This window comes from Camelus bactrianus, chromosome 25, assembly GCF_048773025.1.
Source record: "Camelus bactrianus isolate YW-2024 breed Bactrian camel chromosome 25, ASM4877302v1, whole genome shotgun sequence".
NCBI lineage: Eukaryota > Metazoa > Chordata > Mammalia > Artiodactyla > Camelidae > Camelus > Camelus bactrianus.
In genome coordinates this window covers 38528902-38542310 of record NC_133563.1, presented here as the reverse complement: position 1 = coordinate 38542310, position 13409 = coordinate 38528902, and the positions used below count along the sequence as shown (strand labels likewise).

General features: G+C 57.9%; 1 protein-coding gene across 11 annotated transcripts in view; it reads right to left on the bottom strand.

The window, feature by feature from the left end:
* Positions 1-13409, bottom strand: part of MROH1 (maestro heat like repeat family member 1) — a 65914-nt gene that overhangs the window by 18985 nt on the left and 33520 nt on the right. For 7 of the 11 annotated variants that reach the window (XR_012502166.1, XR_012502167.1, XM_074352720.1 and 4 more), the window contains exons 12-23: positions 10255-10328; positions 8359-8481; positions 4722-4829; positions 4483-4627; positions 4340-4380; positions 3869-4010; positions 3438-3490; positions 2850-2957; positions 2312-2431; positions 1946-2068; positions 1009-1155; positions 888-914 (exon numbers count right to left, since the gene is read on the bottom strand). Coding sequence is in view for 8 of the 11 variants with exons in the window: in XM_074352720.1 (XP_074208821.1) it covers positions 888-914; positions 1009-1155; positions 1946-2068; positions 2312-2431; positions 2850-2957; positions 3438-3490; positions 3869-4010; positions 4340-4380; positions 4483-4627; positions 4722-4829; positions 8359-8481; positions 10255-10328 (1211 nt within the window). In the remaining 3 variants the exon portion in view is untranslated. Of the gene's footprint in view, positions 1-887; positions 915-1008; positions 1156-1945; positions 2069-2311; positions 2432-2849; positions 2958-3437; positions 3491-3854; positions 4011-4339; positions 4381-4482; positions 4628-4721; positions 4830-8358; positions 8482-9605; positions 9708-10254; positions 10329-13409 lie in introns of those variants that run through there. The other 4 variants (XM_074352714.1, XM_074352715.1, XR_012502168.1 and 1 more) reach the window with 3 other exon arrangements.

The window sequence follows — 13409 nt, the reverse complement described above, 5'->3', positions numbered from 1 at the left end:
TCCAAAGCCAGAAATGTACTCCCCTCCATTCTCACAGGGCCTCAGCTGGTCCTCCTCAAGCTCTTGTCAAAGCCACATGGGCCAAGGGGCGTCTGGGAAGGAACCCCTGTGGCCATTAGCTGTCTGCCTGGCCTGGGCCCAGGGGTCCCCAGGTCACGGGCCCGGCCAGATGACTGCAGGCCGACACCACGCTCTATCCACCTGCATCCCCTGCAGCCTGTGGTGTGGCTGGAGGTGTCCCCCCAGGTGGAGGAGAAGGAGGCACGCCCAAGAAGAGCCCCAGCAGAGTGGGGCTGCTGCTGGCCTGTCTGGGGACATGGAGGGCTGGGCTCCCTCTCATGGGCTCAGTGCAGGAGACAACTGAGACATCCCCACCGCCCAGCCAACCCAGGAGACCCAGGAGGGTCTGCTCTTTAAGGGGAAAACCCGGCCACTCCCAGAGAAGGCCTCCAGGTTAGTGCCAGAGGTTCCAGAGGGAAATACGTTAGTGAGACCAGAGGCCAGTGTCACAAGCTTTCGAACTCGCCCCTCTCCTAGGTGCTTGCTGCGGGGCGGCCCGTGAGCGTCAGAGTGGAGCCAGAGGAGGGGCCGAGGCCGAGGCTCCCCACCCCTAGCCTGCAAGCCTGTCACCTCCCCGTCCCTTCCCGCCCTCCGTCCAGGGCCTGGGTCAGAGCAGGAGCTCCAGGGCCCCCCCTCTGGCCCCAAGAGGAGGGGCTGCTCCCAGGTAGTAGGCACAGACTACAGGAGTGATGTTCCCGAATGCTCTGCCCACGGACTGGGCCCAGGAAACCCCAGTGAGCACCCCCGGCTGCTGCCCCAGAAGCTCACAGCCCAGCCCAGAGGACAGAGGAAAGGCAGAGCTCACACTTAACTCCTACACACTGTACCTTGGTCTCTACCTTTATTCCCAGAACCTGAACAACAAAAGTGAGATGAGTTAAGACGTGGGGCTCTGGTGGCAGCGCCCCTCCTTCCGTCCCTGTCTGTGGACCCGGCCGAGGCGCCCACCTTGGTGCTGAAGCACTGGGACATGTTCCGGAAGATGTCCGATTCCGCCTTGGCCAGCACCAGCTCACGGGGGGCCCGTGCCGCCACGTGCCCATAACACAGGATCAACGCACTCTTCACCTTCTCTGCCTCATTCTCACTCCGATCCTGAGAGGCCAGGGGAATCGGCACAACTTCCATCACACACACCCCCCCCCAGCGGGAGCCTGGCTCTCGAACCCCATGTCCTCCGGAAGAAGGGCAGAGCCAGTAGCCTGAAAGGCGCCACCCGACCAGAGTCCTTCTGTCGGGAACAGTGGGTCAGGTCCTGCCGGCCAGGCTCAAGCCCACTGGGGACCAGGGTGGGGGACAAACAGGAGGAGGAGCTGGGGGGCCAGGAGGCAGGGTCCCAGCCTCGCCCAGGTGGCTGCCCAGGAGCCCGTCCAACCTTGCGGCCTCTTCACAGCGCGCAGCCCCAAGACTGTGTGACTGGGGCCAGCGTGGGGAGGCACAGCTCTACCGAGGGACGCGCGCTGGGGTGGAGGCAGGCTGTGGGGGCCCACCCTCCCAAATCAGGCTTCAGCAAGAATGCAGCCTCCCCTGGCCACCAGGGGGCAGAGAACGCCCAGACCTGGGTGGAGCGGGGGTGGGGGGTGGGGGGTGGGGACAGGAAAGGGACCACGCCCATCCTTGCCACCCAGAGCCCCTCTCACAGCTGGCAGAGGGCTGCAAACCCCTGTCGCCAGCTGGGAGGGATCCCATGCAACCCAGCCTCACCAACGAGTTAACAGAGGCCAGATGCCAGCTCCCTGCCCCACCCCCCAGGCTACCGGGCACCAAGCCCAGGAAGGCCCAGGATGACCCCCAACCCACCAAGGACCTCAAAATGTGGGGGCCACGGCTAAGACAAAATCACACCCCAGACCTCCCCCTTCAGCCATCAGCCTGACCTCTGTACCTTAAAAATGTTGAAAATGCCAACAGATTTTCTGAACATATCCGACTTTACAAAGTCCTCTAGCTGGGCCAGGGTGTCGTCCAGGTGGGAGACAGCACAGATCCCAAAGCAACAGGCAAGGCCCTGGGGAGGCACACAGGTGGGCTCACAGCTGGGCAAGGACGGGGACGAGCACACAGGCAGGCGCACACCATGCAGGTGCATCACGCATGCATGCACGCACACACACACACACACACACACACACACACACACACACACACACACATGTGCACACGCTGGCTAAAAGCCTGAGAGAGGACAGAGGGTGGCCACTGTCTGCCAGCCTGCGGGCATCGGGGCTCCTGTGGGGACGATGACAGCCACCTCACGCTCGCCCTCCTCCTGGTACCGAGCCGTCTCCAGCAGCTCCTGCAGACGTTTTCTCACCACCTCTTTACTGGAAGCAGCACCCAGGGTGGCTCCGATGCATTTATACAGGAAGTTCTGCAACGAGGCCAGAGAACGTGCTGTGCCTGGCTCCCCAGCAGAGGGACACCCAGCCCTACCAAGACACCGCCCAGCGGTGTCTGCGCTGCCAGCTGGACGTGGGAGAGAGACCACTGGGAACCCGTGACACTGACCACTGCAAGGACAACGTGAATTCTGGGCAGGGGCCGAGGAGCGCAAGCTCCGGCATCTCCAGCCATCAGTCACTATGGGGAGGCTCACGGGCCTTCTCCTCCTGCTCTGCCAACACCACGAGGGCCACCAGAGCCAGGTGCCGGGTGACAGAAGTGACACAGTCAAGGAGCAGGAACTCGGAGCCTGAGGACTATGCCCAAACCCCCTGGCAGGTTATCCCCCAACACCTTCCTGGGCGGCCCCCTCCCCCACACCTTCCTGGGCGGCCTCTCCCCCACACCTTCTCCTGGGGCATCCCATTGTAGCTGGGTAGCTGCTTGCACATCTCCAGGCTCAGCTGGCAAATCCACGTGTTGTCAGACACAATGGCCAGAGTGTCCTGAAGGAACTGGGGGCAGGAGCCATACCAGTGAGGGGCCAGGAGCTCTGCCTTTCACTGGACTGGCTGGGGAGGGACCCAAGGCCCAGAGTGTCACACGCAGTGACCTCCCGGTCCTGTGCCATGACTCTGAATAGTTCATGGGTAACTTTCAAGCCCAGACAAAACAAATTCTGGGTAGTCAGACACCAGGAGCACAGACAGCTCAGAGCCGGGCAGGGGACAGGAGAGAAGGCGCTCTCGGCCAGGGCAGCTCAAACCCCTGAAATGTGACCCTGTCACAGCAGAGTGGACAATCTGTGAGGGCAGCAGCCCGTCCTCACCCCAAAGACCCCCACCTGTCCCTCTGCACCTCCCCCGGCCACATCTCTAGGTCAAGGCAGGCATCACGACCCTGGAAAGGAACAGCCCCACTGCTGCCCCAAGCGCTCCCCACCCAGGCCAGACAAGGCCCCTGTGCCCAGCACAGCCCGCACTGCCTTCTCTCACCATCAGCAGCTTCTCTTCCCATTCTTTCTGTGACAGCGTTTTCTCAGTATGTCCTGAAACGACCAGGCATCCACTCAGCCTGGCAGGCAGACCCATCCCAACAGGCAGGAATGGATGCTCGGAGCATCCCCCATTCCCAGCAGGCCCAGGCCCCAGCCAGTACCTCCCACCAGGCCCCGCCCAGCACCCCCACCAGGCCTAGGCATCGCCCCATCCACCAGAACACAAGGAAGCACAGGGCTGTGCCCACATCCAATGTGCTCCCAGGTGACACCCAGCAGCCAGTATCCTTCCAGCCCCACCGTTCTGGCCTTTTCCTGAACCACAGCAGAGGCCATTTCAAAACCCTGGTCCTCACGGGACAGCCTTGATGCTGACTACCAAAAATAGGGTTGGAGGAGGAGCAGCGCTGCCCACCTCCTGGGCCTCACCATCCAGGTGTGCCAGCAGCAGGGGGATGGTTGTCGCCCACCGCGGACCCAGCAGAGGGTGGATATTCCGATGCAGGACGCTCAGGAGGCGCAGCGAGGCTGCCCCGCGACCATCTCCCAGGTAGGGGTTGGAAGACACAGCCTGGAGGAGGCAGAAGTGGGTTCTCCACCCGTGCCCAGAGCCACGACGGCCAACAGGAGGTCGAGCACAGCCACCCAAGTAGGGGTAAGGAGCCTCCTGAGATGCAGCTCCCCAAAACCCCAGTGGGAGCGCCTGACAGCCCCCTACTGCAAGACAGTGTCCTTTACACGGTAGTGACAGCACAAGTACAAGGACACGGGGACAGAGGGAGGGCCTGCTCCTCCCCTGACACCCCCTCGGGGTGTGGCGCCCACCAGGTGGCCACCTGATCAGGGGAGGTGATGCCACCCGTGTGCTATGAAAGCCAAACACCCAAGGGCGCTGCTTACCAGAAGCCTCGTGGTCAGGGCATAGGGAGACGGAAGGGTCACTGCAAAGGAGATGGGCAAACACTCAGGGGGCCTGGCTGTGGCCTGGGGTCAGGGCGGGGTGGGAGGGGTAGGAGCCAGGGCGAGGTGGGGTCAGGGCGCACCGTTGTCACTGTGCTGGATGAGGAAGGTGTCAGTCCCTGCCTCCTGCCTCTTCTGGGCCAGGTGCACGAGGCTCCTGCAGAGCGGGGTCAGTGCCCCGGTGAAGCGCACAGGGACCAGGAACTCGAGCAGGTATGGCCAGAGGACCTGGAGGCAGCAGCGCCGGGGTGTCTGTGGGAGGCAGGTCCAGGCCCCCCGCGGGGTGGGGAGGGGCGTGGTCAGGCAGGGCGGCACAACTCACGTGGCTCATCCTGTCCACTGTGGTGCTGACCAGGTAGAGGGTGCTGATGCTGATGGTCCGCACGCTGTCAGCCAGGAGGTCCTCGCCGTCGGGGCCAGGCTTTTGAGGCTGTGGGGAGGGCCGTGGAGGAGTGTGTGGGCACCGTGGCCCCAGCCGCTCTCTGTTCCCAGGGGCTCTGGCCATGAGGACACAGCACGACAGACCCCACCCAGCCCCCACCGAAGGGACACCAGGGCCACCTGTCATGGGCAGGAAACTCACTATGCCCTAACATCGCCCAAGGAATCCAGCTCGCGGGGCTTAGTCCTACTCTCCAAAATGAAGGGACCCTTGCGCACCAAGAAAACAGACAAGGGCACAGGAAAACCTCCGCAGCCTGGTGGGCCTGTAGTTTCCTCCAAACCTGGGGAGTCAGCACCCCAAAGCCCTGCTCCCTGGGAACCTTCCATGCAGAAAAGGACTTCTCTTCTAAGTGCTTTGTCTGAGACTTCGGTTCATGCTTTGAAATCCCAGAAAGCAAACACTGGACAACAGAGAGAAACTGGGAAAACTGCAATGATTACAGGAGACTTTTAATGCCTCTCACTTAGAAATCAAAGATCAAGTAGAGAAAATAAGGATATTTAGGCCTTGAATAACAATTACAATTACACACACACACACACACACACATACACACCCACACACACCCCTACCTGTATACATACATGTTTTTTTAATGGAGATACTGGGGATTGAGGCCAGGACCTCATGCATGCCTATACCGCCTGCCCTTGAGTAACAATTTTTAAAGCTTGCTCTAAAAACATAGACAAAACTTTTTACCAAATATACACAAACAACTTTGAAAGCCTGACCATTTATTAGGCCAAAAAGAGTATCTCAACAAACTCTTAAAAGGAGAACTAAACCTGGCCAGATTCCGTGTAGAGAATGCAATGAAATTATAAATCCACAGTAGCCATGAAAAGCTAATCACCTAGAAAATTTTAAAATCCTAGAAAAAAACTTTGGGTTAGTAGTAGAAACTACAAACTGTCTGATAGTGAACACTGAGGCCACATACAAAGTCCATTAGAAACAGAAATACTAGGATTCACGGACTAAAAACATAACCTTGACCTGAAAAACGTACCATAGATGGGAAAATATTAACATGAACCAAGAACAAGAAAAAAAATGTGAAAAATCGTAACAGTTGAAATACAGAATTTGATTCAAGAAATTAATGATGAAATGGTTATTGCTAAGAAAGAATCACTGACTTGGAAGATCAGATTGAGGACTTCAAAGGAGAACCAAGAAAGGAAAAGGAAAGATGAAAACGGAAGTGCTACCATCCAGAAAACAGGAGTCAGAGAGAAACAAAAAAGGAAAGCAAGAAAATTTAAATAAATAAAGGAAACAAATTTCTCAGAAACAAAAGATAAAAACAGCTCATCTGAAAGGGGCCCACAGAGCTGGAGGCAGGGACAGGTCAAGGTGCACCCAGAACAACTTCTTGTGCAAGAAAATGAGGAAAGGCTCGAAAAATGGCAGAGACGCACCTCAAGGACACAGGGGCCAACTCAGTGAGACAACCTGGCCACCAAGCCAGCGACAGAAAAGCACGAAATAGCAACGGATGAGTCCACAGAGACATCACACATGGACAGAAAAATAGGGGAAAGCGCTTCGCTACCACAGAAGGCAAGAAAAGTGAGTACAGAAACGTAATGGAGCTCGGAAGTCATCAACTGATGCGACAACGAGTAGGTAAACCTTTCATCAGTGACCTGTCCAAGTTGACACGTGCTGTAGCACAAGTCAAAGTTTCCTTCCTTTCTAAGGTTGAGTAACATTCCATTGTATGGACAGACCACGTCTTGTTTATCCATTCCTTGGCTGATGGACACTCTGCTTCCACCTTTTGCTATTGTGAATAACGCTGCTGTGAACATGGACGTGCAAATACCTCTTGGAGACCCTGCCCTCAACCCTTTGGGATGTGTACTCAGAAGTGGTATTGCTGGGTCACATGATAACTCTAGGTCTAGTTTTTTGAAGACCCACAGTACTGTTTCCCGTAGCACCTGAAACATTTTACATCAGGGAATTTGGCTTCTGAAACACTGCTAAGTGATAAGATTGTTTTGGCCACCTGAGGCACTGAACACCTACCTTCCTGTTGGGAGACTGGAGTTTTGGTGGTTGAGCCTAGCAGAGTGCCCACGTGGCCTGCCTCCCGAAAAAACTGCACTCAGGACATCAAACGGGCTTCCCAGGGCAGGCACCTCCCCCTTTGTGCTGCTGGGCTTCCCCGCTGTGGGTGGGGGCGTGTTCTGTGTGGCCCGTTCCGGGAGAGCACAGTGAGCCCATACTCGGGCTGCACCATCACCTGAGTCCTGCACGTCTTGCTAGTCAGTCACCAAGCAGGTAGGAGGTCTGAGGAGCCTGGACCCAGAGATATGCCAAAGCTTACTTAGAAAATCATAGTAATTCTTTGTCTATGAAAAATGTGGAATTCATGGTTAAAAACTTTCTAACAAAGAAACCTCCAGGCTCACGTGGTTCCACTGAGGAATTCTACCAAAAATTTAAGGGAAAAAATGATACAAATTCTTCACAAACTCTTCCAGAAATTGGAAGAAGAGGGAACATGTCCAAACTCACTTAATTAGGCATTACCAGTGAGAGACATCACAGGGAAAGTAAAGACCGATAACCCTCCCGAAGAGACGCAAGATTGCCCAACAAAATGCCAGCAAACCAAACCAGCAACACAGCAAAAGGCCTGTACATCACGCCCAAGTCTGCTTTATCTGGGCACTGCAAGGTTCGGTCAAGGTCCACGAAGCAATCGTTTATGTCAATCTCAGATTCAAAAGAATCTTTAGCAGTTAAAGACGGGGTGTGTTCCCCCTACAATGGGAACAAGGCAAGGATGTCTGTGCTCATCACTGGTCCTCAGCAGTGTACTGGAGGCTCTAACCACGGCAGCACGGCCGGAAGAAAACACAGGAGCGAGTCTTGGTGGCCTAAGAGCGGATTTACTGGCTAGGACACCAAAAGCAAGGCCCATAAGTGAAAACCTTATTTCTAGGATATTTCCAGGATATTAAAACTTCTGCTTTCTGAAAGACACTATTAAGAATATAAAAAGATAAGGCCAGGCCCCCTGAGGCCTGTGGGAAAAGCACCACCTGTGCCCCCTCATCCAGGGTGGCCACCCACTCCGGGGCAACATCAGTGCAGAGTCCCACTCAGGGCACCTGGTCCCCTGGGCAGGGCCACTTCAGTTGTCCACTGACCTTGGCAGACAGGTCAGTTCTCTGGGCTCAAAGGCCCGGGGCGGAAGGGTGCCCATGACCTGCTGGGCTCCACCGCAGGCTCAAGGCAGCGATGCCGAGACCGCTGGGGCAGACTGGTTCTTTTTCCTCAAGAAAAACTGGGATTTACTGAGTAACTTCTCAGACAGACAAGCTCCAAAGGGAGCCAAGCGTCAGTCTGCCTTTCCTTCCTAAGTCCGGGGAGCTGAGGAAGTGAACAGGTACAGAGGCCCCAACTCAGAGGCTAGGGAAAGCTGCTTGGCACACAGGGCCTGATGGAGGTGGGAGACGTGGGCCCAGGGACAGGGGGACGAGGTGGCGCCCCTTACCTCCACCTCGGGGGGCAGCGCGCACTGCTGCACGATGTACTCGATCATTGCCTCACCTCCGGGCTGCTCCAGGTAGCCATGGTGCGCCATGGCGCTGATCACCTGCACCACGGCCCGCTTCACCTGCCCAGAACCAAGGGAGAGCAGGAGGGGCCTCAGTGCCACAGTGCTCCAGCTCGGAGACGGGAATCTCACCCTTCCCTCAGCCTGCATTTGTGCCTGGAACCGCACCTGTGCCTGCACCTGTGCTCACGCCTGCACCTGCACCTGCGCTCACACCACCATCTACATCCATGCCTGTGCCTGCAACCCCTCCCCTTCTTCACAGACCCTTGCCACACAGGTGGCCTTCTTACCAGCCTGGGACACGCTCGCATCCTCAAGGGGGGCCTCTTTTCCTCACTTTCCCCCTGGACCTCCCTCCCCTCCCAGGCACCAGACTTGGTGCTTCTCTGGCTCCAAACGCATCACTCCTGCCCAGTGCTTGCCACCGCCGTGGGCTGCAGGCCAGTGTCCCCTAGGGTGCCAGCACCCTGGGCTCAATCTCACCCTCAGGGTGAGGTCCCTGAATCTGCACTTGTTGCCCAGACACTCCTGGGAGGCCTGAGCCTGCTGTCTGGCCCCATTCAGTAGCTCCTGCTGGTGGCTCAAAGGTGCAGCCAGCCAGCATGGCCGGACATCTCTTCCGCAGAGCTGACACCTCCTCAGGACCTCCCTCTTCTCACACTCTGTCGGGCAGGCGCCAGCCAGAGGCCTCTCCCTGGGGGGGGGGGGGGTGTCCTTCCCTGGGTCCTGTTGATGCCTCTCTTTTTTGGATCTCAGGCCAAACACCCCTGCTCTGTGCCATCCCCCAAGTACATGTGTGTCCCAAGTGACCCTGGTGGGTCTGGAGGGAGTGAGCAGTCTGGAAGCATGAGGGCGCTCAGGCAAGGGCATGTGGCCCTGACACTGGGGTGGCTCCCGGCGAGGGCCCTTTCAGGGGTGATCCAGATGTACAGGGGCCCTGGAACTGATATGACCTTGGCGGTTTGGGGCCACTTCAGTAGCTTCTAGACCCTCACAAAAGGTCCCAAAGAACAGGCTCCCCAGGACGAGTGTAGAGCAGGGCAGCCCCCAGGAACGGGATGGGGACCCAGCGGCCTTCAAGCAAGCAGAACGGCTAACTGCGGGGCCCGGCTAACCCAGCGCAGGCAGGACCAGAACTGTCCTCAGCTGTCGGCGTCACAACAAGCCCTTGGACGGCCCACCTGAGTCCAGCGTCCTTGTTTCCCTGGGCTTCAGCCACATCAAATCATCTAACCGTGTGACTTGGGTGTGGGCTGCCGGCCAGGTGGTATCAGCTTGGCCTCCTGAGGGGTTGGACACTGAGGTCAGCCAGGTGGGCGGCCAGCCAGGTCTCTGTGGTGGAGGCCCGATAAGGACCCCGGACACGAGGGGCTTCCTGGTTGGCAGCTCCCGTGCATGCTGTCACATCCCCGCCAGGGAGCCCATGCTGCCCACGGCTCCATGGGCAGGGGACAACGGGGGTCCGAGCTTGGGCCCTCGTGGGCCCTGCCCCATCTGCCTCTTCCTTCGCTGATATCAGCCTGTCTTTCTGGTGTAATAAACTCTGACCCTGAGTATGACAGCTCTCTTGAGTTCCGGGGTTCCTCTAGAGAACAGTCTGGCCCCAAGGTGGTCTTGGGGACGGCTCCTAACTTCATACCTGGGTACCTGCCTCAGGGGAAGCTGGGGTCCCAGACACACAGCTCAGCAGATGCCCATGCCCGCACTCACCTGCTGACGTCTGGGTCTGGCTGAGGGGCAGCTGCCTGGTCAGTGGTGGGTTCAGGTCCCAGCCTGGCCACACTGCCCACAGCTGCTCACGTGGTGCTGGGGCTGGCCCCACTGATTTACCTGGTTGTTGGTGTCCAGAAGAGGCAGCCTCATGGAGGATAGAATGAACGGTTTCTTAACTTCCATCTGAGCAGCTGCAAGAGACGAACAGATGGCTCAGTCCCCACCAGAGACAGAAGCTGGCCAGCCCATCACCACCATGAGGTCCAAGGACATTGCCAGGGGTCTCGCCTCAATGTGGCCCTCCACAGGGGAGAAGGACCACGGGGGGAGGACCACAGAGATGGCCGGGGGGCCCGGGGAGGATCACGGGGGCCACAGGGGAGGACTACAGGGGGGAGGGCCACGGGGAAAGGACGAGAGGGCACCAGCATAGCCTACTCCTTCCTCTCCAGGGGAAAAATGACTTTTTAGGAAATAACATTATTTTAACCAATTAAAAAACTAGAAGGCTGACAGTTCAGGGCAGCAGGAAGAGTGGGCTGAGTCAGGCAGACCCAGGTCACAGCGAGGGGGTGCAGGGGGTGCCTCCCAGGGCAGCAGAACCACAGAAGGCTTGTCAAGCTCCCCCGGCCCCAACCTGCCGGGCTGGGTGGGCTCAGGTGTGCGCTTTCCGCACGTTCCCAGCTGAGCTAGCGCTGCTGGTCTAAGGACCCCACTTTGAGAATCAGCAATGTCACCCTTCCTTTCCTGATACTTAAAGCGGGGATAAAAGTGACTATCAAGAAGCGGTTAGGAGACTAATAAAAATAACGAAGACGGGGAGCGGGCAGTGCAGGCGGCCCTCGCGGCCCACTGTCATTCCAACCACAGCCCCAGGGAGGGGTTGTCCTGACCCCCTCTCGCAGAGGGGCCTGAGGGCCCAGAGCTGCACGGTCTGCTGATGTCTCAGAGCCGCCGGCAGAGTTCAGGCCTGGAGCCGGCCCCCCGGGGCCCCCACGGTCCCCGCACCCGCAGCTGCCCCTCAGCTAGCAGGGCGCCAGCCGCCGGGGAAGGAGGGTCGGGCTTCCAGTAACGAGGCCAGAAAACAAGAGCGGGAGACGTGCACAGCGCAGCCAAGCAAACACAGGTGCCAGACGCAGCTGCGGTAAACCACTGCTTTCACAAGGTGGTGACCCATGACCCCCAGGCAGCAGAGCTGGGGGACACGTCAGCCGGAAGGCTGGCGAGCTTGTCAACAGGACAGCCCAGAGAGCCGGGAAGCGGCGGCCACTCTGCGCACGCCAGAAGTGCAGCGCGCGACCGGAGACACCATCCTCAATACTCAGAGAACCCTGATGAGTCGATAGGAGAAGAAAGACATCGGAGAACAAGCAAGACCCATCTGAACGAGTGCCCGCCGCCCACCTGCGCCTGGACTGGGAGCCACTGTGGCCGCCACCCCAAGTGGCGCCAAGAACCCCGTGCTGGGCCAGGGAGCAAAACGCAGAGGAAGGCACAGGCTGGTCTGTCTGTGCCACATGCAGAGACACACCGACTGCAGCGCCTTGAGGGGGCCTGCTGGAGCAAGGGGGTGGGCTGGGGGCCTCCCACATGGCTCCTCTCAGTACGCACCGTGTGCTCCAGGCTTTTTTGCATGCACTCATGTTGCCCCATAAGAGATGAAAAGATTACAGACTACAACCAACCCCACAGAAAACTGGCCAAAGAGGCCCAGCCCAGGAAAGGGGACGGGTGATGTCAGACCAGGTCAGGGGAGCTCGGGCGCGGGGGTGCAGGATGTGGGTGGGCAGCCAGCTGAAGGTGGCATCCATCCAGTTCCACATCCCCGAGGTTCCAAACCACAAACAGATGTGGAAGGAGCAGAGTGAGGAGCAGAGGCCACGGCCACCCTCCGCAGGCGGCTCCGTCCCACACGAGGTGCCTCCCGCTCACCCTCAGGTCTAGCTGGGCACACAGCAGCCCTGCCCCAAGAGACAGAAGACACCTCAGAAGTAACTCAGACTGTCACAAAGCACAGCGACGTCACGAAAAGAACGACAGGACACAGACCGATGTTGGGTGTTGAGTATGAAAGGGGGTCGTGGTCTGGGTGCTTCTGAACAAGGGACACTGACGCTGAGACCCAAAGGATGAGAAGGAGCTGGCCACACAGGGCGCGGCGGAGAGTGGTCTGAGGGGAGCGGCCTGAGGTGACCAGAGCAAGGCCAGAGGCAGCGATGTGGTCAGGAGAAATGCAGGCGCTCTGCTCGCCCCGATGGGAATGGCCCAGAATGACCAACACCCAGACGTTTCCGGAAATATACTGGACTTCACAGAGAAAACGGAAAAGCCTTCTGGACATCTGAAAACAAAAACAAAGCAAACACATGAAAACAAAGGGAAAACCTCACAGGTGGCACGTTAGGGGTTGGAAAACCAGATCATCATCAGACCTGGACAGCAGTGCTTTAGCCCAGGAGAGGGCTGCCAGGTAGATCCGTAGTGCACAGTTAAATCCAAATTTCAGAGAAGCAACAAGTAATGTTCTAGTACGAGAATGTTCCGTGCAGTATTTGGGGCAGCCTGCCTGTCTTTGTTAAATCTGGCAGCCGCAGCTAGAAGAAAATAAGAGCGACGCTGGAGACTCAAGGAAATGGGAACCAAGAATTTTATAACCAGCAGAACTGAATGATAGGTATAAAAACCACAAATAAACTACTCTCAACAAGGAAGAAGTCGACACGCGTGACCCCGGGAGCCCTCCCGGGGGGTCCACTAGAGAGTGAGCGCCAGACGGCAGGACGAGCAGAGACACGGTCCTCAGAGGGAGGGGTCACCTGGAGACCTGAGACCAAACAAGGGCCAAGAAGGGGCAGTGACACACATGCTGGCTGCCGCCTCGGACCACACGGGCAGGGCCTCAGCCGTGAGGACAGTGGCAGGATGGGGAAAGCATGTGTCAAACAGTCTCATGTCCTCAGTCACTCTACCGGGGGTGGTGGCATTAACATTGCCCTCGTGTGGGTCTTGGGTGTAGTAGGAGACAGCGGGTGAACCTGGAGAACCAGGGTCCTGCAGGGGAAGAGAGAGACACGACGTGAGAGAAGAGCAGCAGGGAGAGGTTGTTGGTCTGTGTGTCGAGCTGGAAGTGTCCACATGAACGCCCAGGGTGCTTCATCTACCTGCTGACATGTTTCCCAGCTCGGGCTACTGAGAAGGCCCCGAAGCGGTGACCACCTAGAAGGAACAAGCACCCCAAGTGCCAGATTGTTGCCTTGAAAGACAGTTTCTCA